Genomic DNA, 27,502 nt, shown 5'->3' with positions numbered 1-27,502 from the left:
AGTGAAGTAAGTCAGAAAGAGGAAAACAAATACCATATGCTAACACATATATATGGAATCTAAAAATAAAAATGGTACTGATGAACCTAGTTGCAGGGCAGGAATAAAGTGACAGACATAGAAAATGGACTTGACGACATGGGGTGGGAGGGCGAAGCTGGGGCGAAGTGAGAGTAGCATCAACGTATATACACTACTGAATGTAAAATAGCTGGCTGGTGGGAAGCAGCAGCATAGCACAGGGAGATCGGCTCGGTGCTTCGCCATGACCTAGAGGGGTGGGAGAGGGAGGATGGGAGGGAGGCTCAAGAGGGAGGGGATATGGGGACATGTGTATGCATATGGCTGATTTGCTTTGTTGTGCAACAGAAACTAACACGGTATTGTGAAGTAATTATACTCCAATAAAGATCTATTAAAAAAATATCATGTAGGGCTTCCCTGGTGGCACAGTGGTTGAGAGTCTGCCTGCCGATGCAGAGGACACGGGTTCGTGCACCGGTCTGGGAAGATCCCACATACCGCGGAGCGGCTGGGCCCGTGAGCCATGGCCACTGAGCCTGCGCGTCGGGAGCCTGTGCTCCACAACAGGAGAGGCCACAACAGTGAGAGGCCCGTGTACCGCAAAAAAAAAAAAAAAAAAAATATCATATATACATGGGAATTCCCTGGCGGTCCAGTAGTTATGACTCGGGGCTTTTACTGCCAAGGGCCCGGGTCCAACCCCTGGCTGGGGAACTAAGATCCCACAAGCTGCACGGGGTGGCCAAAAAAATATCATATATGTATATATATAATATACATACATATATGGATATACATAAACATGTAGACAGAGACAAAGGTCTTATAGTTTTTAATTTTAGCCATATCTCAGGTATAATAATACAAAACTCAAAAGAATCTGGATCCAAATTGTTTTTCTGGCCGACAGACTAATTTAAGGTTACCTGCTCAGATGGCCAAAGTTTTTTAATGAAGATTTTGTGCGCGTGTGTGTGTGTGTGTGTGTGTGTGTGTGTGCGCGCGCACACGCACACGCGCACTGTAAGGATTCTTTTAGAAAAGCTATTTTTAGAGTCATTTTGTCTCTTAGAAACTTCTGCATACCAATCAAAGAGTATCTTCCATCGTCTCTGAGAGGTTTGCAATCCTCTTTTCAAGGGCACTCCGTAAAGTGGACTATCTTATCTAAGTTAAAATTTCCCCGAAGTGGCCACTACAATTCCAAATTATCCTTTGTAAAGTTCATCCATTTTGCCAGAAAGGCACAAGATCCTGGTCCATAGTAGGTATACATACAAGAAGCAAGAGTTTTTAAGGGAGGAGGAGAATGAGATTTAGATGAGGTGGAACCTATCTCTTCCTCTAGATTCCCTGAAACAATCTGTGAGGAGCTCAGTAATCCTACCATTGCCTAAATCCCAGGGAATCACAAGTTTCTCCCCTTTCAGACAGAAGGGTGACTTACCAAGAAGCTTCAACAAACAGAATACGGGTATGCACAATAAATTCCGAGAGCTCAACATGCAAAGAGAGCAACATTCAGGCTGACTGCAAGGTTGGCAAGAAAGTGGTGAGCTCAATGGGCCCAGTGGGTACCAGCACGTGGTTGCTCACTGGCCTCAGAGTTGTTGAGGGTCTTCTTTGGATACCACTTCTGATGTCAGAAAACTGTCAAAAATCCAGAAATAACATAATCAAAACCACCAAATCAATAAATAGTATTTAGTAAGAGTTTGTTGTGTATATAAAAACAGGAACTGGGAGCTTCCAGAGTCAAAGATGGATATGAAGGTCACAGGCATTAAATTACAGCAAGGCTTATAAAGTGAAAATGAGAGGAAAAAAAAGTGAAAATGAGAAAGTTATTAACGTTTACAATGACTGGTTATTACAATGGGGGGTTCTAGATGGCAGGGGATTGGTTAAAAGTGATTACCTCATACCATTTTAAAGACCATGACTTAAGGTTTCTTTTTTATGACTGTCAGAGGTATTTACAAGAAATAACCTAGGTTAAGTTTCATTTATGTTCATGAAATAAGCTAGATTTAGTTGAGCTTACTGGCTTAAATGGTTTTGTCTGCTCAGGGAATTCTCAAGTCCAGTCTCCATTTTGTATTGAATTTTAACCACACACACACACACACACACACACACACACACACACACACACACACACACACACACACACACACACACACACACACACACACACACACACACTGAGAGCAATCTGCTTTAATGTACTAGAATAAATGTCTCAGGCCAAGCCTGCCAGAGTTTGGTTTTGCTATTAAAGGGCACATTCAGGGCCCCTCAACGTACTGAAATCTAGTGTTGGGAAACTACGGAAACAGTGTCACTCGCAGGAAGCCCAAATTGAATAATTTAGTGATTGGAGCTGCTCCAATTCTAACTGAAGTCTGTGCCTTCCTGTATGGGACTATAAGCGTTGAGAAACACTCTGGGTGAGGGAGTGGGTGGGACAGAATCAGAGAAGGGTTCACTACTGATGAGGCGTATGCGGGAGACTCAGAAGTCTGTTCAATCATTCCCGGACCGAGAGCCCCATGGAAATCAAGCTGCTTTGAGCGCTTCCTCGTCATGCCCGCAGTGAACCTGCAGATTCTCTGCCTTCCAGCCCCGCCAGCCCACACCACTGAGAACTATCGTCAGCCCATCCGGTCACCGCCAGTTCTCGCACTTTCCCTCCCTAATGCTGACGCCACCATCAACAGGTCTCCGCCCCACGTGCCTCCCCACTTCATCCTTCATCACCATAGAAACACACAGAGATTCAATGACGTTTGAGGGACTAAGAATACAGATATGAAAAAAAGCACAGTCTTGTGCTTGCACCAGGAGAGGCACACAGCCTACGAGAGCGAGAACACGGAAACAAATCAATATAATATGACGTTAACTGAGGAATATGCAACTGAGGAATAATAATAACTGAGGAATATGCAAAATACTCCTGATACAGCAAGAGTGAATTATTCCTGAACAATGTGATTTGGACAGTATTTTCCTCACCCACTATATTAGCTTCCTATTGCTGCTGTAACAAACTACCACAAACTTAGTGGGTTAAAACAACACAGATTGATTATCTTACAGTTCTGGATGTCAGATGTCTAACACACAACTCAGTGGGCTACAATCAAGGTGTGTTGGCAGGGCTGTTTTCTTTCCTGGAGGCTCTTGGAGAGAAATCATTTTAGAATCCCCTGCAAACCAGTTCTGGGGATAGCTTTTACTTGGCCAAGAGGCTCTTACAGTCTCAGATAAAGTCAAGATAATGAATAGGAGGAATTTTTCTGATGAATTCTATCTTAAATTCTTAAAAAATAATCAATAGAGGGCTTCCCTGGTGGCGCAGTGGTTAAGAATCCGCCTGCCAATGCAGGAGACACGGGTTTGAGCCCTGGTCCAGGAAGATCCCATATGCCGCGAAGCAACTAAGCCCGTGCGCCACAACTACTGAGCCCGCGTGCCACAACTACTGAAGCCCACGCGCCTAGAGCCTGTGCTCTGCAGCAAGAGGCCACCGCAATGAGAAGCCCGCGCACCACAACGAAGTGTAGCCCCCACTCACCGCAACTAGAGAAACCCCGAGCACATCAACGAAGACCCAACACAGTCAAAAATAAATATAATAAATAAATTTATTAAAATCAATAGAGCCAATATATTAATTTAATCCATTTATTAAGCACCTACTATATGCCAGGTGCTTTGCTGGGTGCTAAGGCTACAAAGATCAAACAGAGAGAGTTCCTGACCTCTAGGAATCCACCACCCAGAGAGGAAAAAACAGAAATGTGGTCAAACGCACTGTGATAACTGCTCCAGTGAATAATGTGCCATTAGATCTCAGAGGAAGCAATATAAATAATGCATTCTGCTGGTATGCAGTGCTGGAGGAGTCTTGGTGAGGAGACAGGATAGTGGCCTGTAGAGCCACAAGAAAAGGTGACATTTGAGAGTTCTTCCCTTAGAGAAAAAGAGACTAAATAACCTAAATTGAATTTTCCAGTTTCATAAATACACTTTTTATAAATAGGCTAAGAACGCTTCCCAAATAATTAAATGGGAACGTGTTTGTTCGTTCTTCTGTCTCACATTATCACACATACCTGGCTAATTAAAATATGTCATTTTAGGGACTTCCTGGTGGTGCAGTGGTAAAGAATCCGCCTTCCAATGCAGGGGACGTGGACCCGATCCCTGGTCAGGGAACTAAGATCCCACATGCCACGGGGCAACGAAGCCCACGTGCCACAACTACTGAGCTCGTGCACCTCAACGAGAGAGCCCGTGTGCCACAAACTACAGAGCCCACTCGCCCTGGAGCCCGCGCACCACAACTAGAGAGAGAAAACCTGCATGCCGCAACTAGAGAGAAGCCCACGCGCCACAACGAAGAGCCCACACGCCACAACTAAGACCCAACGCAGCCAAAAATAAAATCAAATAATAAAATAATACTAATAAATAAATCGTTAAAAAAAATAAAATGTCATTTTAATTAAAGGCATCCATGGAAGGTGGCCAGGTATCAATGTACCGATGGCCCAACTGCTCATTTCCTGGCAAGCAAGTTCCCTGAGTAACCTACCAATGTCACCATCATCCCCAACCCAGGTGAAACTTATGCTGGAGGCAACCAGGGCTATGTGTCCTCAGAGGAAATGAGTTGCATAAGCAAGACATCCTTTCGCTGTATTCTCAGAGGACTTAGTTCCACGCCCAGGGAGAAGTAATGTGACTCTCTCAGGATGGTTCAGAGCCAAGCCCCAGACTCCTGAGGGAGATTCATTGCTTGCTAACATGAACTTTGGCCCTGGGTAGACAAATCTCCAGACCATCCCCTTCATACGTCATGTTTGTTCAAGTCAAGACACACGTATCAAATGCCTACTCTATGAGAGAAACTCTGCTTTGATGCTGGAGCCAAGAAACTGAAAACGACAGTCTCTGCCACAGAGGGGCTCATGTCTGGCTTCCTGACTCATTTCCCAGATGAGGAAGCTAAGGCTCTGAACTTTCTGGTTTCTTTCTCTGGTCTGTTCATGTCGTACTCTCTTCATTGAGTACTTTCCTCCCTTCCTGGATTCGCAGAGCCCAACTGAAGTCCAACTTCTTCTAAGAGGATTTCCTGACTCCTGTAATCACTAACTTTTACTTTCTCTACATTTCTATTTCACTAAGTCTGTATCTGACAACTTATCACTTAATTATACTTTGCTTTGTATTATTTCTTTAATTATTTAAAGTGTCCATCACGGAACTCCAATGATATTGTAAGCTTCTTGAAGGCAGGAGTCATCATTTAAATTTCGAGGCTGAGCACAAAGTTAATTCTCAATATTTAGTTAAGATTTAACTGATTGGGTGATGGAAACCAGCTCTCAAGCAGTAATGGAAGGAGAGGAATGGTAAGCAATGCTCCCACCTTCAAAGGCTGGCTTAGTCCTAACCCAGCCTTCAAAAACCAGCTGCATTGCATTTAAAGAACCTTCCACAAGAGCATAACATAAAAACAAAAGGGTCCACATTACAGATCATATTCACAATCCATCCAATTAAAGATTGAGTCCATCAGAGTAAAAACAAAAACAGGAGGATTTATTATATGGGAGAACCATGTAAATGTCAACCTCAAAAGCTAGCCTCCCAGCATCCTAAATTTAATTTAACCAATCTATTATCCATGCATCTCTAAACCCTTTGAGATGTTTTTAAATTAAAAATAACTTTTTTTCTTATTGCCAAAGGATTGTTTTTCCCCTCCCTCTCTCATCCCTATTCTTGGGGTCTGGCACCTTCTAGGAAAGCTTGATTAACAGAAGTAGGCATTTAGTAGGGAAAGAGACAGCAACTCTTTGTAACATTACAACGCCTGAAAGCACATGAATGTTGGCAGTGGGAAAGGTCTGATTTTTTGTAACCATGGCAAGGGCCTCTTTCTTTTCTCCCCTCTTCTACTTACTTGCAGGATTCAAGCCCAAGGAAATCCTCAATCCTTTTCTAACCCCTGGCCTGTCTCATCCAGAAGGAACTAGATGACTGACACCCAGCTGAAGGCTATGGAGTGGAAGAAGTCTGAAGGGCTGCGTTTCCCCTGTGGGCTGTAAAAAGGCAAGTCCACTACTTTCTTCTGGTCTGTGTTGCTCTGTGTCTATATTCTTTTCTCCTGTTACAGTAGAGTTTTTCCCCTGGTACTTCGGCAGAACTTTTTCCCTAGTACACTAGGTTCTGGGAAAGGAAAGGGAAAGGGATAGGGATAGGGATAGGGATAGGAAAAGGAAAGGAAAGGAGAAGCAAAAGCAAAAGCCCCATCAGGAGCAGGTTATCTGCCACTTGCCTATGTGGAGCAAAGGCTTTTCACGTCCTTTATACCCCTCTTCCATCCTATAGTCAGCCAGAACCTGGCACATTGTAGGAAGGCACATGACAGTGATCTCTTTCACTGCAGAGAAGATATCATTGAAGAATTCCAAAGAACTCATAAGGGAGAAGAGGATTCCCATTGGTAGAACCAGAAAAGCTTATCCAGAGTCTTGAAGGTTCTGTCTTTACCTACTGGCTCCTAAACTTGGCACAGTGCCTGATACCCGGTAATTATATAATAATATGGATTGATGAAATGGCTAAATAGCAGTATGATAGCTACCATGTATTGAGTACTTACCTCAGTGCCTAACACGTTGAAAATCTATAATAAATATTTGTTGAACAAAGAGGGAATAGCATAAGGATAATATTATTTCTTGAGAACTTATTGCTCAATTATCTTGTTTAATCCTCACAACAACCATAGGAGATCGGTATTCCCATTATTCCCATTTTACAGATAAGGAAAAATAAGGGTTTACAGGCATTAAGTAACTTTCCCCAAAATCAGAATGGCTAGCAAGAACTTCCCAAATAGCTATTACCAGACGTGCAGTCAATGGTGTCCTTCACCAGAGGGCATAGGCTTATACCCCAGACTTGCCCTGAAAAATTGATGATGCGGATAGATCTGGGGAAGTAGATTCATGATCCCAGCCATGTATAACAGCAATCGCTGTTGGAATCAGGGGATTCTGCACAGTCAGAGGAACCAAACTGGGAAATGAGAAGGCATCTCGAAAACTAGATGATCACAAGGCCTCAAATCATAATCCTCAAGTTCCCCTCTCATGTACATATTCAGCATTTTCTAAGCCTTCAGCCAATATTTCTCCCTTTCTGGTTTGTTTCCCCATGTGGACAAATGTATTCTACATCTAATTTTTACTTTACTAAATTATAAAGTAATGACACATGGTTCTAACTTAATGGATGCGTTATCATCAAATGGCTCCCCAACATACTGTAAACAAAATGTTTTGAAATTTGTCATTTCAGAATCCTATATCTGAATGTTAATTTTCCTAATCTAGGACTCTTTTCTATCTCAAGCCAGTAAATAAGGAAACTCTATTTCTACTTCTTTCCTTTCCACTGTGTTTTGGCAAAAATAGATTCAGAACTTATTACTATTTAATTTGATCCTTTCAGGTGGATCTGAGTCTGTCTCATTTATTGGCTAGATCCTTACATACATATCATTCTTATCCACCCCTTGGTCCTGTCCACCATGGAAACAGTAAGTGATAAGGGGACAGAAACAAGCATGAAATTCAAAACCAGATGCAACCTGGTACTGGGGCTACAGGGCCCTTATTTTCTGTAACTGGGGTGGACCATTCCTACTTGCCTGTTCTTGGTATAATACAGTAACGTTAAAGTCAAGATTGGGAGAAAAGACATATCTGGTAAATACTTACCAAAAAAAAGCTGTATTAGCTGTATTTATTTCATAAAAATGTACTTTAAATAAAAAATCACTATAAAAATAAAGAGGCACAAACGTGAGAATAGAAAAAATTCACCATGAAAATATAAAAATTCTGAACTTGCTTGAATTGGCAATTCAATAGAAGAAAAAATATATGGCCAATAAACATATGAAAAGATCAATATCACATTAATAAAATTCAAACCACAATAAGATACCATTTTATACCCATCAGATAAGCAAAAACCATGAAGTGAAATTACCAACTGTTGGTGAGGATGGAGAGCGCTAAGAACTCTCATTCACTGCTGGTAGAAGTTGTGAATGGCAGAATCACTTTGGAGAACAATTTGGCTCTATTTCATAAAGTTGAATCCAAATATTATATGCTTTGACCCAGCACTCCAGTCCTTGGCAAGTACCCTATAAATTACTGCTCCTGTACTCAAGGACATATACAAGAATGTTCATAATAGCATTGTTTGAAATGGCAGGGAGGGAAAAAAGGAAACAATCTAAATGTCCATGAATAGGAAATTTTTTTAACCTTGAATCCTCTGAGGATGATTTTTTTTTTTTTGTCTGTAGCTGCACATGGGCTTCTCACTGCAGTGGCTTCTCTTGTTACAGAGCATGGGCTTTAAGCGCACAGGCTTCAGTGGTTATGGCACGTGGGCTCAGTAGTTGTGGCTCGTGGGCTCTAGAACACAGGCTCAGTAGTTATGGCGCACAGGCTTAGTTGCTCCGCGGCATGTGGGATCTTCCCGGACCAGGGCGTGAACCGGTATCCCCTGCATTGGCAGGCGGATTCTCAACCACTGCACCACTAGGGAAGCCCCTGAGGATGAATCTGAATCCAATTCATTCATAATACATTGCACAAATCACGGTTTCAAGGTCAGGACTTTTTTTTTTGATAGATTTCAATGTTTATAATTTAATATTTCCTTCTTGTATCCCTTTCACACATATGAATAAGCCTAAACATTCCAAATAGGGAAAACATGCACTATTGGATTATTAACTGGAGAAAGCTGTGTAGCTCTCTGTCTTCCACAATGGCTCACAGGGTTGAAATGCCTTGTTGAATTTACCATGGTTCAGGTACTAGCCCTGAGATGTGCAAGTCAGAAACTTGAGTTGTCACTTCACTAAAGGTGAATCTATGTCCTTAGGAAGACTCACATCAACCAAGAGACTGATACATGAAATAAGAATATCAATTTCTTAATTCATAATTAGATGTGAGACTGCTTGGGGGCATGAGAAACCCGGTCATAATCAGAAAATTTACTGATAAGGAATCAGTTGCATTCAGCTAAGACACATTCACTAGAATGTAAGCGCCATGAGGACATTTCTGTCTGATTTTTCCACTGCTAAAATTCCAGCGTCTATAACAACACCTGATTCAATAAAAATCTATTAAATGAATGAATAAGGAGAAACTTAAGTATCCATCTCCACAATATGCAAAGACTGATCTCAAGATTCAGCTACTGGAGTTCTTGCATCAGGGTATTCTGATTCCACTACAGTGCCAGAGCAGGAGGCGCCAATTTTGGCGTCTGAGATTCTTTTCCTATGCTTCCAGGACTGATCCTAGTAGATACATTTAGTTGCCTAGACTACAGCTATTCCCTTCTAATTCCTTGCTAACAGCATTCCAATTTTGTTCAGGGCAGCAACGTGCTCAACCTCAAAGAACGAATCACAATTCATCTTGGCCAAACATAGCATCTCTGTTCCCCTGTGCCAAATACTCACTGTCCCAGCCTCCCTTGCAGCCATGGGTAGCCGTATTACCCAGTACTGTCCAATAAGACATAAAGGGAAGACTTCTGGAGTATTCTAGTAAAGATGTTCCTTTCCAGATAAAAAGACAGAGCCTCAGCCAGAGAAAGATTTTAGCTCCTGACCTTTCCTCCCTGTTTAGGATGCAGATGTGAGGAAATGATGCTCGGAGCTACTGCAGCCCTTTTATGTTCAAGAGATGAGTTGAGAATAATTGGCAGAGTGGAAGAGTTTCAAAAGCCCAGTTCCTCTGTAACATGGTTAATTGCTGAACTAGCCCGGAAACTGGCTACCTCCAGTCTTCTAATTGAGTTTTTTAAGTTTTCATGGCTTTAGCTACTGTAAGTAGGTTATTCTGTTAGTTGTAGTCAAAAGCATTCCTAACTGATACAATGATTAAGGTTGTTATAAGATATACCTTTTCTCTTTAGGTATGTTAATACAGTCAGTCAGTTTATAGTCAAATATTAACTGGCCTAGGATACAATTTGAATATCTCTGCTCGTTTTTAAATTTCACTTTCAGAGCCTATCCTAATCTCACTGATTTCTAATGCCACTACCCAATGTGACAGCACTGAGCACCTCAGGTCTCCTTTTCCCAACACTCCTTTGCCTGATCTGTTCCTTCTTTCAAATGTATCCAAGTTGTGCCAGGTTGCTGGCACTTCTGAACCAAAATAATCTCTTTTATCATGATAAACAGAAACTGATTTCAATGCTGAATGAATCAGAATATAGTTGATGTTATCAACAAAAGCTACTGAATTCCATTTGTGGGAATCTGGATATCATGCTTATTTATTCTTTATTTCATTCCTTTTTTTTTTTTTTTTTTTGCGGTACGCGGGCCTCTCACTGCTGTGGCCTCTCCTGTTACGGAGCGCAGGCTCCAGACGCGCAGGCTCAGTGGCCATGGCTCACGGGCCCAGCCACTCGGCGGCATGCGGGATCCTCCCAGACCGGGGCACGAACCCGTGTCCCCTGCATCGGCAGGCAGACTCTCAACCACTGCGCCACCAGGGAAGCCCTCATTCCATTTTTGAGAGGTAAATATAAAATGTTTTAGGTGTTTCCTTTGGTGATTTCTTTTTTTTTTTCATTTCTTAGTTAAGTGGTTTATTAATATTCTTTCCCATTTTCATTTTCACTCTCCTTCAACTTAACAAATATACTCCTTGTCCTTAAAAGCAAGCGAAGACCTATCGTTCATATTTTTAAAGGATTCCAAATTTAAGTTACCTTTAGGAGAAAAAAACAGTCCTTAGTGTTCAAATATACAATTTGAACAAATTGCTTTATTTCCCCTCCCTACTCCTTTTGTGATTTCTTACCTGATAGGCATAAGATATCAGAAACAACAGCAGTCCCACACTTCCTGTTTGTCCCATCTGTTCTTTATTCCTTTTTTCCTCTTTTCCTCTCTTCCCTTGGATTATTTTTTATGAACCCATTTTATCTCCTCTATTGACTTATTAGTTATTCCTTTTTAAGAAATTTAGTCGTTGCTCTGAGCTTTACAATATATAACTTTAACTTATCACAGTTTACTTTAAAGGTTATAGCATTTAACATATAATGTAAGAATCATATAACAATATACGTCCATCCCATCTCTCCCATTCTTTGTGCTCTTGTGCTCATACATTCTACTTCTACAAATGTTATAAATCCCATAATATACTGTTGTTTCTCTTACTTTAAGTAGTTAAGTATCTTTTAAAGACATTAAAAGATGATACAAATAGATGGAGAGATATACCATGTTCTTGGATTGGAAGAATCAACATTGTGAAAATGACTCTACTACACAAAGCAATCTACAGATTCAATGCAATCCCTATCAAACTACCACTGGCATTTTTCACAGAACTAGAACAAAAAATTTCACAATCTGTATGGAAACACAAAAGACCCCGAATAGCCAAAGCAATCTTGAGAACGAAAAACGGAGCTGGAGGAATCAGGCTCCCTGACTTCAGACTATACTACAAAGCTACAGTAATCAAGACAGTATGGTACTGGCACAAAAACAGAAAAATAGATCAATGGAACAGGATAGAAAGCCCAGAGATAAACCCACGCACATATGGTCACCTTATCTTTGATAAAGGAGGCAAGAATATACAGTGGAGAAAAGACAGCCTCTTCAATAAGTGGTGCTGGGAAAACTGGACAGCTACATGTAAAAGTATGAAATTAGAACACTCCCTAACACCATACACAAAAATAAACTCAAAATGGATTAAAGACCTAAATGTAAGGCCAGACACTATCAAACTCTTAGAGGAAAACATAGGCAGAACACTCTATGACATACATCACAGCAAGATCCTTTTTGACCCACCTCCTAGAGAGATGGAAATAAAAACAAAAATAAACAAATGGGACCTAATGAAACTTAAAAGTTTTGCACAGCAAAGGAAACTATAAACAAGACCAAAAGACAACCCTCAGAATGGGAGAAAATATTTGCAAATGAAGCAACTGACAAAGGATTAATCTCCAAAATTTACAAGCAGCTCATGCAGCTCAATATCAAAAAAACAAACAACCCAATCCAAAAATGGGCAGAAGACCTAAACAGACACTTCTCCAAAGAAGATATACAGATTGCCAACAAACACATGAAAGGATGCTCGACATCATTAATCATTAGAGAAATGCAAATCAAAACTACAATGAGGTATCATATCACACCTGGCAGAATGGCCATCATCAAAAAATCTATAAACAATAAATGCTGGAGAGGGTGTGGAGAAAAGGGAACCCTCTTGCACTGTTGGTGGGAATGTAAATTGATACAGCCACTATGGAAAACAGTATGGAGGTTCCTTAAAAAACTAAAAATAGAACTACCATATGACCCAGCAATCCCACAACTGGGCATATACCCTGAGAAAACCATAGTTCAAAAAGAGTCATGTACAAAATGTTCATTGCAGCTCTATTTACAATAGCCAGGACATGGAAGCAACCTAATTGTCCATCGACAGATGAATGGATAAAGAAGATGTGGCACATATATACAATGGAATATTACTCAGCCATAAAAAGAAACGAAATTGAGTTATTTGTAGTGAGGTGGATGGACCTAGAGTCTGTCATACAGAGTGAAGTAAGTCAGAAAGAGAAAAACAAATACCGTACCCTAAGACATATATACGGAATCTAAAAAAAACAAAAAAGGTCCTGAAGAACCTAGGGGCAAGACAGGAACAAAGACACAGACCTACTAGAGAATGGACTTGAGGATATGGGAGGGAAGGGTAAGCTGTGACAAAATGAGAGAGTGGTATGGACATATATACACTACCAAACGTAAAATAGCTAGCTAGTGAGAAGCAGCCGCATAGCACAGGGAGATCAGCTCGGTGGTTTGTGACCACCTAGAGGGGTGGGATAGGGAGGGTAGGAGGGAGGGAGACACAAGAGGGAAGAGATATGGGAACATATGTATATGTATAACTGATTCACTTTGTTATAAAGCAGAAACTAACACACCATTGTAAAGCAACTATACTCCAATAAAGATGTTTAAAAAATAAAAATAAAATAAAGACATTTAGAACAAGAAAAATGTCTTTTATATGACGCACACATTTACCATTTCTGGTACTCTTCATTCCTTTGCATAGATTCTTGTGTCCATCTGGTATCATTTTCCTTTAACCTGAAGAACTTCTTTTAGCATTCCTTGTGGTACAAGTTCACTAGTGATGAATGCTCTTGGCTTTCGCTTATCTGAAATGTCTTCATTTTGCCTTCATCTTTGAAGGACATTTTCACTGGATATAAAATTCTGGGTTGAAAGCATTCTTCCCATGCTTTAGAGATGTTGTTCCACCATCTTCTGGTTTGCATAGTTTTTGATGAGAAACCAGTGATTAGTCTTAACTTAAGATTTTCTCTGCATCACTAGTTTTGAGAAATTTGATTCCGCAGTGCCTTGATGTGGTTTTCTTTGTGTTTATGCTGCTTGGCATTCACTGGGATTCTTGGATATGTTTGTTTGTAGTTTTCAACAAATGTGGAACATTCTGGAAGCTGAGTAAGAGAATTATAAAATTGTAAACTGAGCTTCATTGTTATAGAATGCTGAAGGTAAATGAAGAGTACTTAACCACTATTCACAGCTCTTTAACAGCTTTTTGTTTTAAACCATGGATTCAGAGACTAGATACTGAAAGAAAGTTTGGGACATTGTTCTATCTGCTGTCTTGCCCAGATTCTAAGCACTGTAACTGCATAACTTCCCTCTATTTGGTATAACCTTAAAATATCTGTAAAAAGGAGAAGGGAAAAAAAAGTTGTGTGAATCAATACGTTCTGCCTAATGCTTTTTCAATATTTTCTCCTGTTTTCACCAAGCCTACCTCTTTAAAAAAGATCTCCACATGTGGTTTAGAGTTGGAGTGTTAATTAGGTCACAGATGAGGTCCACTTTTAGAGACAGGATTGTAAATAATTTATCCTGCATAATGTGTTCTGGATTTGACCTTGTCCACATGATGTCTGGCTAGGCAGATGAAAAACTCCAGGCAGAGTACAATAGGGATTACAATACTGATTACCCAGCCTCTGTGATGATTCCTGATTCTATGATCATTAGAGCAATGTTCCCTCATTGGTTGGCAAATGTTAACAGAATCATTGCACATTTATTATTCATGAGGAAGGTGAAGCTTCATGACAAAGGTCAATGAATAAGAGAATGATCCCTGTGTAACGGCAGGAAGAAAACTGATTTAGGGACAAATCCTTCTCTCTCTGCATTGGACCATTCACAATTATTCTTCCTAATCCAAAAATTGTTACAGTCTTTATTTTACCAAGTAGACAGAAAGGAATAAACATTTAGAGGGTAAGTGCTGTTTTCTAAGTACTTTACAAAGGGCTTTACAGCAGCATTTAATATTCACAACCTTAGGAGGAGGAAATTATTCTTATTAACTCCATTTGAAAGGTAAGCACACTGAGATGCAAGAACCTTGTCCAAAATCACACAGCTGGAGCCTACCCCGCTCTTTGGTGGGGCTAATGGCAGACTCTGGGAAGGCTCACGCCAAGCAGCACTTCCCAGAACTTCTGCTGCCAGTGACCTTGTCCCCACGGTGAGCCACAGCCACGTCCTGCCTACACAGGAGACCCCCCAACACTAGCAGCCGTGTGGCTGACAGGGTCTTGGTGCTCCGGCCAGGTGCCAGGCCTGTGCCTCTGAGGTGGGAGAGCCGAGCTCAGGACACTGGTCCACCAGAGACCTCCCAGCTCCACGTAATATCAAGCAGCGAGAGCTCTCCCAGAGATCTCTGTCTCAATGCTAAGACCCAGATCCACTTAACAGCCATCAAGCTACTGGACACCCCATGCCAAACAATGAGCAAGACAGGAACACAAGCCCACCCATTAGCAGAGAGGCTACCTAACATCATAATAAGGCCACAGACACACCAAAACACATCACCAGACGTGGACTTGCCCACCAGAAAGTCAAGACCCAGCCTCATCCACCAGAACACAGGCACTAGTCCCCTCCACCAGGAAGCCTACACAACCCACTGAACCAAATTTAGCCACTGGGGACAGACACCAAAAACAACGGGAACTATGAGCCTGCAGCCTGCAAAAAGGAGACCCCAAACACAGTAAGATAAGCAAAATGAGAAGACAGAAAAACACACAGCAGATGAAGGAGCAAGATAAAAACCCACCAGACCTAACAAATGAAGAGGAAATAGGCAGTGAACCTGAAAAAGAATTCAGAATAATGATAGTAAAGATGATCCAAAATCTTGGAAGTTGAAAGGAGGAAGTATAAGAAACGTTTAACAAGGACCTAGAAGAACTAAAGAGCAAACAAGCAATGATGAACAACACAATAAATGAAATTAAAAATTCTCTAGAAGGAATCAATAGCAGAATAACTGAGGCAGAAGAACGGATAAGTGACCTGGAAGATAAAATAGTGGAAATAACTAATGCAGAGCAGTATAAAGAAAAAAGAATGAAAAGAATTGAGGACAGTCTCAGAGACCTCTGGGACAACATTAAGCGCACCAACATTCGAATTATAGGGGTCCCAGAAGAAGAAGAGAAAAAGAAAGAGATTGAGAAAATATTTGAAGAGATTATAGTTGAAAACTACCCAATATGGGAAAGGAAATAGTTAATCAAGTCCAGGAAGCAGAGAGAGTCCCATACAGGATAAATCCAAGGAGAAACATGCCAAGACACATATTAATCAAATATCAAAAATTAAATACAAAGAAAAAATCTTAAAATCAGCAAGGGAAAAGCAACAATTAAGATACAAGGGAATCCCCCATAAGGTAAACAGCTGATCTTTCAGCAGAAACTCTGCAAGCCAGAATGGAGTGGCAGGACATATTTAAAGTGATAAAAGGGAAAAACCTACAACCAAGATTACTCTACCCAGCAAGGATCTCATTCAGATTCGATGGAGAAATTAAAACCTTTACAGACAAGCAAAAGCTAAGAGAATTCAGCACCACCAAACCAGCTTTACAACAAATGCTAAAGGAACTTCTCTAGGCAGGAAATACAAGAGAAGGAAAAGACCTACAATAACAAACCCAAAACAATTAAGAAAATGGGAATAGGAACATACATATCGATAATTACCTTGAATGTAAATGGATTAAATGCCCCATCCAAAAGACACAGACTGGCTGAATGGATACAAAAACAAGACCCATATATATGCTGCCTACAAGAGACCCACTTCAGACCCAGGGACACATACAGACTGAAAGTGAGGGGATAGAAAAACATATTCCATGCAAATGGAAATCAAAAGAAAGCTGGAGTAGCAATTCTCATATCAGACAAAATAGACCTTAAAATAAAGACTATGGAGACCTTCAAGATGGCGGAAGAGTAAGATGTGGCAATTACTTGCAAACAAGAGGCCTGATTAACACCTCACTTATTGCTGACCCGGCTCTTTTAATTGCGGCCTAAAGTCATATAATACTTTACATTTTATAAATAGAAGTCTTACACTTTTGATGGTCTACCCCAAAGATGAAACAGCTTTCCATGTCCTAAATTATAATTTCTCAAAAAGAAATGTAAGGTAAGGTAAGGAAAAAAAAAGAAAAGAAAAGAAAAGAATATCTTGGCCCATAATTCAACTATACTTCAATAAAAAATAAATTTTTAAAAAAAGGAAATCTTGGCCCAAAACAAGGTGTTTTCTTGGAGGTGGTTGTATTTATTTATTGATCATTCTCACAGGTTATCACCCATCTGTGATATGTAGCAAGAAAACCACTCTCTGAGAAAGACTCAACTTCTATGACAACTGTGGAACCCAGATGTTATCAAACTTTAGATAATTCAAGCTAGAGCAAGCACATCTAGAGAGTCATCTCAAATTACACTTTCATGTAGTGAGGACCTGAAGTTTTAGAGTGTTTCTCTAGCTCCAGATCAACAAAATTACATCTCTCCTCACCTAGTAATTTCACTTCTAGGAATCTACCTAAGGAAACAATCAGAAACCTGGGCTAAAATTTGGGTAAAAAGATGTTTGTCAAAGTATTAGGGACTTCCCTGGTGGTGCAGTGGTTAAGAATCCACCTGTCAACACAGGGGACACGGGTTCAATCCCTGGACTGGGAAGATCCCACATGCTGTGGAGCAACTAAGTCCGTGCGCCACAACTACTGAGCCCACGAGCCATAACTACCAAAGCCCGTGTGCCTAGAGCCTGTGCTCCACAATAACAGAAGCCACCGCAATGAGAAGCCCACGCACCACAACAAAGAGTAGCCCCCGCTTGCCACAAGTAGAGAAAGCCCACACGCAGCAACGAAGACCCAACACAGCCAAAAATAAATAAATAAATAAATTTATTAACAAAACAAAGTATTATTTATCATTGGGAAAAAGCCCTGCATCTTCAACAACAGAATAGTAAAATAAATTTCACAATGGAACTCTAAGGAACCATTATATATATTTTTTAATTTAAATATACCCAGTGACACGGGGAAATACTCCATACTATTAATAGTAACAATGCTAACAATTATGCCAGGTGCTATGCTGGGTATTTTTTTTTTTGCCACACTGTGAGGCTTGTGGGATCTTAGTTCCCCAACCAGGGATTGAACCCAGGCCCTCAGCAGTGAGAGCGCAGAGTCCTAACCACTGGACCACTAGGGAATTCCCACTGGGTACTTTATATGTATTACTTCATTTAATACTCACAACAATTAACCATATGAAGGGTACTATTATTATTTACTAATTACAGATTTAGAAATGGTGACTTAACAAGGTTAAGTATTGACACAATCACACAGATGGGGAGTATCTAAGTCCAAAGCTGTAGTAGATATGAAGCCACTACACTATGCTGCAGGATAGACATTATAGATACATGATACCAATTTTTTGTTATTACATACGCACAACGCACTCAGGTGATTTTTAAATTTTTTTTTCTCGGTACGCGGGCCTCTCACTGTCGTGGCCTCTCCCGTTGTGGAGCACAGGCTCCGGACGCGCAGGCTCAGCAGCCATGGCTCACGGGCCCAGCCGCTCCGCGGCATGTGGGATCTTCCCGGACTGGGGCACGAACCCGTGTCCCCTGCATCGGCAGGCGGACTCCCAACCACTGCGCCACCAGGGAAGCCCCTAAAATATTTTTAAATGAGTATTGCAAAGCACAGACCAGTCGGAATGGACACTACAACCAATCAGAATGGAAGCCAGGTGTAAACAACCTAAATGGCCGTCTGATTTCGGTTAGCCTTTGTTGTGTAACAAAGAACCCTAAATTTTAGTGGCTTAAAACAACAATTCTATTCACTCATGATGCTGTGGGTTGATAACATGGACTGGGATCAGTGAGGGGGTTCTTCTGCTGGTCTTGCCTAAGGTCACTTGTGTGGCTGCAATCATTTGACAGCTCAATTGGGACTGAATGGTCCAAGGTGGCATCGCTTACGCATCTGGCCTCACTTACGCATCTCCTCATGAGGTCTTTCATCCTCAAGGAAGCTAGCTCAAGCTTCTTCATATGGCAGCAGCAATGTTCCAAGAGGGTGTGAACAGAAGCTTTAAGATCTCTTGAGGTCTTGCTTAGGAGTTGTACATCACCACTTTTACTGTATTCTATTGGTCAAGGCAAGTCACAAGGCCAGTCCAAATTCAAGGAGTGGGGACCTCTTATTTATTTGTGTGTTTGTTTATTCATTTATTTATCTATTTATTCATTTATCTATTTGTTTTTTGGCTGTGTTGGGTCTTCCTTGCTGCGTGCGGGCTTACTCTAGTTGCGGCAAGCGGGGCCTACTCTTCATTGCAGTGCGCGGGCTTCTCATTGTGGTGGCTTCTCTTGTTGCCGAGCACAGGCTCCAGGTGCCTGAGCTTCAGTAGTTGTGGCACACGGGCTCAGTAGTTGTGGCTCAAGGGCTCTAGAATGCAGGCTCAGTAGTTGTGGTGCACAGGCTTAGTTGCTCCATGGCATGTGGGATCTTCCCGGACCAGGGCTCGAACCCGTGTCCCCTGCACTGGCAGGCAGATTCTTAACCACTGCACCACCAGCGAAGTCCTAGATTCTACCTCTTGATGGGAGGAGCTGCAATGAATTTGTGGTTATTTTAATCCACTACACTGTATATACCAACTGAATATCAGCCCTTTATGTATATGTACATAGAAAAAAAGACTGGAAGGAAATCAACCTACTAATAGGGATTATTTTTATTAACTTTTTGTATTTCTTTTTTTATATATAAATTTATCTATTTATTTATTTTTGGCTGTGTTGGGTCTTCGTTGCTGTACATGGGCTTTCTGTAGTTGCAGTGAGTGGGGGCCACTCTTCGTTGCAGTGTGCAGGCTTCTCACTGTCGTGGCTTCTCTTGCTGCGGAGCACGGGCTCTAGGCGTGCAGGCTTCAGTAGTTGTGGCATGTGGGCTCAGTAGTTGTGGCTCGCGGGCTCTAGAGCTCAGGCTCAGTAGTTGTGGCACACGGGCTTAGTTGCTCCGCAGCATGTGGGATCTTCCCGGGCCAGGGCTCGAACCCGTGTCCCCTGCATTGGCAGGCGGATTCTTAACCACTGCGCCACCAGGGAAGCCCCCTTTTTGTATTTCTGCACTTACATTTTCTTAATCAATATGCATTATTTTTATAAACAGAAAAAAAAAAACTATAACACCTTCCATAATAGTTTAATAGGGCAAGTTGGATAGTTTCACTTTGGCAGGGAAATCAACAGAATTCCTTCTTTCCTAGCTCTACCACTTCCTGGCTGTTGCAATTTTGTAGCCCTCTGAGCCTCTGGTTTTCTCTGTTGCAAACATTGAGCTAACATTAGCTATTTCACAAGACAGTTGATATTAAACAAGTCAATGAATGTAAAACACCCAGGATGTCCCTTGTCTGTTTCCTTTCCTCCTACTCTCCCCCTACTCAGACCTCTTCAGTTATAGGAATTATATTTCTCACGAAGATTAAATTCTGTTGTAGTAAACTACAAACATATCTGCAAAGTAAACTGTATGCCCTGAGGGCTCGTTTCAAAACTTAGTCCTCCTTTATAACCCCCAAGTACCTAGCATAAGAGTCAATAAATAGTTATTGATTTTGTTGACTCATTAGCCAAATAAAAGTTTTCCAAATGCTAGCGAGTTAACCCCTTTTTATGCAGTTTTAAATTTAAATTCCAGTATCAACAGGGGGTAATGTTGGTCCTCCATGGCATCTATCTATTCCTGACAATATAAAACCTAACTTGATTCATAAAGAAAATTCACATTTCTTAGGATTCTAAGCTTTTACATGTGCAAAAAACGCAATCACAGTGAGCTTTTTTTAGCTGCCTGTTTTTCAGAATGGGCTCTCCTTGTCATAATGACAAAGTGAAGCATAAGAGCATGAAACTTAAACTGGAAAAACAGAATAAATAGAAAAAAATTATAGTGTGTTTTAATGAAACAATCATTATTCTAAAAACCTAAGCAGCCCACATTGAAAACGACCTTGTTTTTGCTTCAAGGAGGCAGCTATTATTAGTGCTTAGTCACCTAGTTCTTACTTAACTGTTAGCGGTAACTCGGTAACAAGCTCTCCTGAGTCCTCCCACAAAACAGAACAAAGCAGAGGCAGGAAGGGCCTATGTATGGTCATCTGTGTGCAGTGGTGTCAGGAAAGACACTACCTGAAGTGGCTTTAGGCAGACAAGAATCAATGCTATTTTTAAAGATCTTTGAGAAACACATTTCATAAATTCTCCCAATGACTCACTACGTATGATATCCCCAGAGGGTGGGAAGGGTAACAGAGGAGCTACTTTTGCTTTCTTTTCTACATACAGGATATTGCGAGCAAAGCAGAGAATCACTTGTTGAATGTCGGGGGAGTCATTTGGTGATAATCCACCCTATAGACTGAAAACACGGCAGGCTCCTTTTATGCTTTCTCTTTGACTCATTCCAGAACCCAGGCAGGGCAGCCAAAGCAGGGCCCTCAGAGGACCTGTCTAGAAAGGTGGTTTGTAAAAAGCCAAAAAAAAAAAAAAAAACCCAGAAAAACCCTCTATCTGCAAGAGGCTTGAGTACTTGTCCCATTGGGTATAATCCAGGAAGAGCTATACTCTAATCCAACTGTTCTCAAACATTTTACTCTCAGGACATTTAAAAATAATTGAAAAATCCAAAAAGCTTGCCTTCAAAAATTCTAGAAAACATGAGAACACACAAGCACACATTCCTTTAGTCACCAGAGCAATGATGTCATCACACATCTGTAAACTTGTAATTGGTTCGAAATAAAAAGTTTTAAAGGGGATAGGAGAGAAGCACAGGGAATGAGCAAGGAGGGAATATAACAATTTTCAACAGCAATGCAAGCCAGAAGATAGTCAGATATCATCAATATGCTGAACGAAAAAGAACTTCCAACCTCAAACTCGCTAACAGTGAAATAAATCCTTCAAGAACTTTAAGATGAATTTAAAGACATATTTAGACAAGCAAAACAAAAATTTTACAAGAGCAGACCTTCACTAAATGGAAGTATGAGGGAGTGTACCTCAGGCAGAAGGAAAGTGTTTCCACAAGGAAGGTCAGAAATTTAAGAAAAAATAAGGGGAAAAGTAAGAAAGAAAATATTCTGTTAACTCTAAAAATTACCAGCAGAGGGGGGAAAAATCATTGAGAAATCGAAGTAGCTTACCTTAGGAAATTCTAGAAAACACAATACAAGCACACATTCCTTTAGTCATGAGAGCGATGACGTCATCACACATCAGTTCTCTGGAAAATTTCAGCGAGAGTTAAGAAAGGGAAACGAAATCCTACCATTACTATGAAACTAGTTTTGAAAGGATCTTCGGACCCACAGGGCCCCTCAGACCACCCTATGAGAGCCACTGCTCTAATCCCCTTATCCCCCCATCGCCCAAAGCCAGGTCTCTCCAAGGAAGAAACAGCAAAGTCACTGGGCCAGGGCCAAAAGGGGAACCCCTCTCTTCCTTTTTGCGAAGGTTACTAGGGCACGCTTAGGCTCCGAGGTCGGGCTTTCGGGAAGGCTCCGCCAGGCGCCGCTAGAGGGCGCCGCTAGAGAGCCGCACCTGGCGCCTCACAGCCCGCGCCCCCGCCCGCGCGGGCCGGGTTCACACGGGCGGCCGGAAGAGAGGGCGGTGCCCGGAAGAGGGGGGGGCGGTCGCGGCCTCATTGGACGAGGCGCCGCGGCCTCATTGGACGAGGCGCCTCATTGGACAAGGTGCCTCCGCCTCACGTCCCGGGGCGGGGCTTCTTCGCGCTAAAAAGCGGAGCCGGGCGGCCGAAACGAGTGGTTGCTGCCTCAGTTAGCTGGTGTTCGTGTTTCGTTCGCCGAGGTTTCGTCGGGTCATGGTGCCATCCTGACTGGGAAGAGGACGCTCCCGGGAGACGAATGAGGAACCACCTCCTCTTACTGTTCAAGTACAGGGGCTTGGTCCGCAAAGGGAAGAAAAGCAAAAGAAGAAAATGGCTAAATTCGTGATCCGCCCGGCCACCGCCGCCGACTGCAGTGACATTCTGCGGCTGATCAAGGTAGCGGGAGGCATGGGCTCTTCCTGCGGCGGGCGGTGGGGTCCTGGTCCCCGGTAGGTCCCCCTCTCTCCGCCTGCCTCCCCTAGCCCCGGCCCGGCCGCGCCGCTCCGGGCGAGACTCAGGGTATGAATCCCCGCCCAGCCCACCCCATTCCCCCGAGCTGGCCGGGCCGGAGTCTCACTTAATTTTCTGCTTCTCTTCTTTTCTCTTGTGTACATCAACCCAGGAATTGGCTAAATACGAATACATGGAAGAGCAAGTAATATTAACTGAAAAAGGTAACGCATCAGTGGCGGGGCGGGGGACGAGCGTCCGGTGCCTGCCACCTTCATCGAGGCCAACACTGTCCCTGCTGCCTCTTCTTGCAGATCTGCTAGAAGATGGTTTTGGAGAGCACCCCTTCTACCACTGCCTGGTCGCAGAAGTGCCCAAGGAGCACATGACTCCAGAAGGTAATCGCCCTCTCCTTCCAGAAGCCGGAGAGACCGAGTGTTCTGGAAGACGTAGTGGCTGCTCTGTAGAAGCACTGACAACACAGGCTGAAGTTACTTACTGAGAAGTTGGCCAGAAATACTAGCCAGCCAGTGTTCAAACTACTGAGAAAAAAAAAATAGATTGCTGCACTTAATAATAGGGCGGGTTAGAAGAGCTGTTTAAGTATCAGTGCTGTGGAGACCCGGAAAAGTTAGGTATAAAGTCGTTTGTTGTAATTCAGTTTCATAAATGGTTCTTGTTTGACCCTAACGTAACCGTTTTTGTATTTGTGTTAAATTACATTTTTTTCTTTAATTTGTCCCAATCTTCAGGTTACAGTCTCTAGCTTCGCCATGTACATGGCCCTTCCGTGTACATGGATGGGCGGGGAGGTAACTAAAAGATCCTTTACACAATAAAGTAGATGATCATGATAAATGAGGTAAGGCCCTATTATCACACACTTAAAACACGGTAGATCAGAAGCTCCATTGTACTCACTTCCTGTTTGCAAAGGACTATAAAATGGCTAGAAAGTTTAATTTGAAACCTTTGCCTCCAATTGGAATTACAGACACCCATAAAGAAGGAGTCAGATGCTTTTTTCCTATTTTTCTTTGTTTTTTCTTTGTCGTTGTTTTTTCCTTTCTGGTCCTTGGGCAGAAGACGGAGCTAAAGAGGGAAGTTGTTGGGCAGGGGCGGTAGGGGGTGCTTAAGGTTTTTTCTGAGGTCATTTCCTCATACTAGAAAAAATGAGCAGAAAACATAAGGGATGAGGTACTTTCCAGAGGTATATGGATGTTACATCACACCTGGGTACCTCTACTTCTTCCGGCTTAAACATTGGGGAGAGCAAATGGAAAATGTGTGAATTGGAAGGCAAGTTCTGAAATTAAACGTTGCTCTTTTGGCCTGATGTCCTGACCTTAAGGAAGCAGAGTTTCTAAACTACAAATACTTAACTATTCTGAACTGCCGTGTAAACCTGACTTATTCCCAAGTCAAGATACCAGTATATCAGTAGGATGTGAATAATGTGTGTGTTTAGTTTTAAGACCATAGCACTTTCGTTCTGGCAAGTAATGAAAGCATTCTCACTTCCTGAGTGTGAGATCCAGCAGATTGCAGAGTGGCCAGTCCACAGTTTTAGCCTGGTTTCAGCTAGCTCTAATGTGTGCTTTTTGCAAATACATGTTCTAAGAACAGTGAGATCATCCAACAGTGGCCTGGATTGCACTAGCGTAAAAGTCAGGAGACAGTCTGGCCCACTGGCTACTTATTTCTGTAATACATGCATGTATGTTATTTAAAAACTTATGATAGACTTCTGATTTTGCAGCTACAACTTTGACGGATTGTTTTTCATCCATAACTCATGTGATACTCTTATTACAGGACACAGCATTGTTGGTTTTGCCATGTACTATTTTACCTATGACCCATGGATTGGCAAACTGTTGTATCTTGAGGACTTCTTCGTGATGAGTGATTATAGAGGTATGATTGAGTTCAGGGGGGCTGCTCTAAAGAGAAATCAGGGCTTGAAGTCCTTAAAATGACCTTTTAAATGGTACTTCTCTTTCTTTTTTAGGCTTTGGCATAGGATCAGAAATTCTGAAGAATCTAAGCCAGGTATGTCTTGGTGTTTGGTTTCCAAATTTGTAAGGGTTACTGGATTATTTTAACACCTGAATCAAAATTGGGTCTTGGAAAGCAGGTGAAATGTCACTGAGTTTGTGTTTTCCTCTCCTGCGTAACAGGTTGCGATGAAGTGTCGCTGCAGCAGCATGCACTTCTTGGTAGCAGAGTGGAATGAACCATCTATCAACTTCTACAAAAGAAGAGGTGCTTCTGATCTGTCCAGCGAAGAGGGATGGAGACTCTTCAAGATCGACAAGGAGTACTTGCTAAAAATGGCAGCAGAGGAGTGAGGAGTGCTGGTGTAGACAATGACAGCTTCCATTCTATTTTAGAATAAATTCTCAACTTACCTTGCTTTCTATCTTATTTGTAGTGAAATGATAGAATGAGCACCCATTCCAAAGCTTTATTACCAGTGGCGTTGTTGCATGTTTGAAGTAAGGTCTGTTTAAGATGGCAATCCTTGTATGCACGTTGGAGTCAGACTTCTGTTGAACATCTTTAATGAACAGCAAGGTGGTATGATAATGTCTATGAAAAAAACTCCACTCTTGTGAGTCATTTCAATGTGTACAATGTACACACTGGTACTTAGAGTTTCTGTTTTGATTCTTTTTTAATAAACTACCCTTTGATTTAATTGTTTGGTGTAAGCATTTTTACTGATCCTTTATTTCTTAGACATTTTTCTTGCTGTTGAGTGCAAAGTAAAAATGCCCAAGAAACATGATAACTTGACAGTTTTTTTAAAAGTTTTTTCTTGTTTTTTGGGGTTTTTTTGTTTTGTTTTGTTTTGTTTGTTTTTTGCGGTACACGGGCCTCTCACTGTTGTGGCCTCTCCCGTTGCAGAGCACAGGCTCCGGACGCACAGGCTCAGCGGCCATGGCTCACGGGCCTAGCCGCTCCGCGGCATGTGGGTCTTCCCGGACCGGGGCACGAACCCATGTCCCCTGCATCGGCAGGTGGACTCTCAACCACTGCGCCACCAGGGAAGCCCCTAAAAAGACTTTTTAACCCAGTTTAAAGTGTCTTATGGTCAGAAGCTGTGTTGTGCTGGTATTCCCAATGTCTAGAAAGAAGCCAGTTGAATCCCAAAGTTTTATATGTAGCAACATATAAAAATATGACTTTATATTGATGACACTACACTTAATCCAACAGAATTTTCAAGAGCTTAGAAACTAAGGCCCACAATGAAAAAGCCTATTTGTTACACCAGTAAAAGAGGTGGAAATGGGTTCTGAAATACTGGAAATTGGGGGAAAAAACATCTTGCCCACAACAACCTCATCCCACACACAAATACTATTCTGAAGGGAAAGTAGATCACTTTGCTAGTTAGGCAGGAACAAAAATTCCACATTTTTAAAGGAATTTTGTAAACTAAAAGGCTGGAGTTGGACACAGGTACCAGTCAGGGTAATTAGCATCCTATTTGGAGGGCAAGTTTCTGATAACTGTGTTAACACATGGGTTTCTAAGCGGAGAAACAATAGGAGGGCTTAAAACTGCTGGGGGTTGGGGGAGAAGTAAATAGAAGCTTTCTCCAGGACTGAAAATGAAACTCACAGAGGGCTGAGGAGGAGACAGCTTTAGATAGGTGAACTCCTTTTATTACTCATGACACTGACCTAAATTCCTAAACCCACTAATTCCCACAGTAATGAAAGTGGTAGTTAATAACCACTGTACTGATTTCCAAGATTAATGTTTTCCAAAAGAAATCGTCAGATAACTGAGAAGCAGTACTCTGTGTCTTCTTACTGTGTTCTCCAGGAAAGAAACACGGGACTCCTCACTCAAAGGGCGATTTGTCCTGCATCCCTTGGTTTCAGTGTCTTTTGTGGCTTCCTAAATTAGAAGGCAGCCATATAAACAAGCAGGATCCTGTACTGTGTTTAACAGGAGCGCTTTGGGATTTATAGGTAGCTCAGAGAGCATGTCATGAAAATAGACTTAGAGTCCGTTCTCAACCAGGGTCCTGCTAGACTGGCGAGTAACTATAGGAGAGAAACGCTGGCAAGCATAAAAAGGGTTAACTAAACACAAGGAGCTTTGTGGGGAAAGAAGATATTTTGAAAATTGTGTTTTGGAAAGTGGGCCTCCTTGAGGAAAACAACTACATGCTGACTGTGGTTAAATATGTGAATAAATTAGATTAACCAAGTGAGTTACAATGTAACTCTTTGTTTTCTCATACTTAGAGCTTAGCCCTAAAGGCCCAGTGTTGTCACCATGAAAGCTTTTAGGAAGTTTTTGTATCCACTTTAAAAAAGTCCCTTGAGTTTAAAATTTAGAAGCTGAAACACCACAGCATCAGCCTACTGAATGTTCAACGCTGTTACAAAGACACCTCTTTAAAAACTGAACTATAAAAACAAATCCATAAAGCTTGAAATCACCAGGCAAGTAAGAAAACACAATCCGGGGAAATTATATGAAAGGAAATAATAAACAATGAAAAACCTGGAAAAGGGGGGCAGGGGGAGTCCAGGTAAGCAACACCTCTGTAAAGATAACTTTGAAATTACTATTTTACTAAAATATTATGCCTGACATAATCATTTGGGAAGAACAGTCTTTCAGGCCTAAGAACTTGCCAATTATTACATAAGAATATTTTGGGGTTTTCTCTGTATAGTTAAAAAAAATAACTTATTTGCTAAGTTTATTAGCTCCCTTAAAGA

At 41.7% G+C, this 27,502-nt stretch overlaps 1 protein-coding gene and 1 long non-coding RNA gene across 5 annotated transcripts in view; one reads left to right on the top strand and one right to left on the bottom strand.

Annotated features, from left to right (window-relative positions):
* The window catches only part of LOC132513248 (uncharacterized), a 32,175-nt gene extending 10,003 nt beyond the window's left edge, over nt 1-22,172 (bottom strand). For all 3 annotated transcript variants that reach the window (XR_009538423.1, XR_009538422.1, XR_009538424.1), the window contains exons 1-3: nt 21,841-22,172; nt 13,238-13,677; nt 1,472-1,674 (exon numbers count right to left, since the gene is read on the bottom strand). This is a non-coding gene — a long non-coding RNA (uncharacterized LOC132513248). The remainder of the gene's footprint in view (nt 1-1,471; nt 1,675-13,237; nt 13,678-21,840) is intronic.
* Nucleotides 22,173-22,442: 270 nt separating this feature from the next.
* SAT1 (spermidine/spermine N1-acetyltransferase 1) lies at nt 22,443-25,455 on the top strand. 2 transcript variants are annotated; one of them, XM_060138108.1, is made up of 6 exons: nt 22,444-22,700; nt 22,927-22,978; nt 23,069-23,152; nt 24,570-24,671; nt 24,766-24,806; nt 24,935-25,455. In XM_060138108.1, exons 1-6 carry the CDS (start codon nt 22,635-22,637, stop codon nt 25,103-25,105), a joined length of 516 nt encoding a protein of 171 aa, XP_059994091.1. In that variant the 5' UTR covers nt 22,444-22,634; the 3' UTR covers nt 25,106-25,455. The 2 variants fall into 2 exon arrangements, with proteins under 2 accessions (XP_059994090.1, XP_059994091.1); XM_060138107.1 differs by having other exon boundaries at nt 22,443-22,700; nt 22,927-23,152.
* The last annotated feature ends 2,047 nt before the right edge of the window (nt 25,456-27,502 follow it).

Source organism: Lagenorhynchus albirostris, chromosome X, assembly GCF_949774975.1.
Source record: "Lagenorhynchus albirostris chromosome X, mLagAlb1.1, whole genome shotgun sequence".
NCBI classification, from domain to species: domain Eukaryota; kingdom Metazoa; phylum Chordata; class Mammalia; order Artiodactyla; family Delphinidae; genus Lagenorhynchus; species Lagenorhynchus albirostris.
Note: the sequence above shows the minus strand (reverse complement) of the source record. Positions and strands in the feature narration are given on the sequence as shown.

Coding starts and splice junctions, on each gene's coding strand:
- SAT1 (XM_060138107.1), top strand. CDS start 22,635: ATGGCTAAATTCGTGATCCGCCCGGCCACCGCCGCCGACTGCAGTGAC. Junction 23,153..24,569: donor GGAGCACATGACTCCAGAAG/GTAATCGCCCTC, acceptor CTCTTATTACAG/GACACAGCATTGTTGGTTTT. Junction 24,672..24,765: donor CGTGATGAGTGATTATAGAG/GTATGATTGAGT, acceptor TTTCTTTTTTAG/GCTTTGGCATAGGATCAGAA.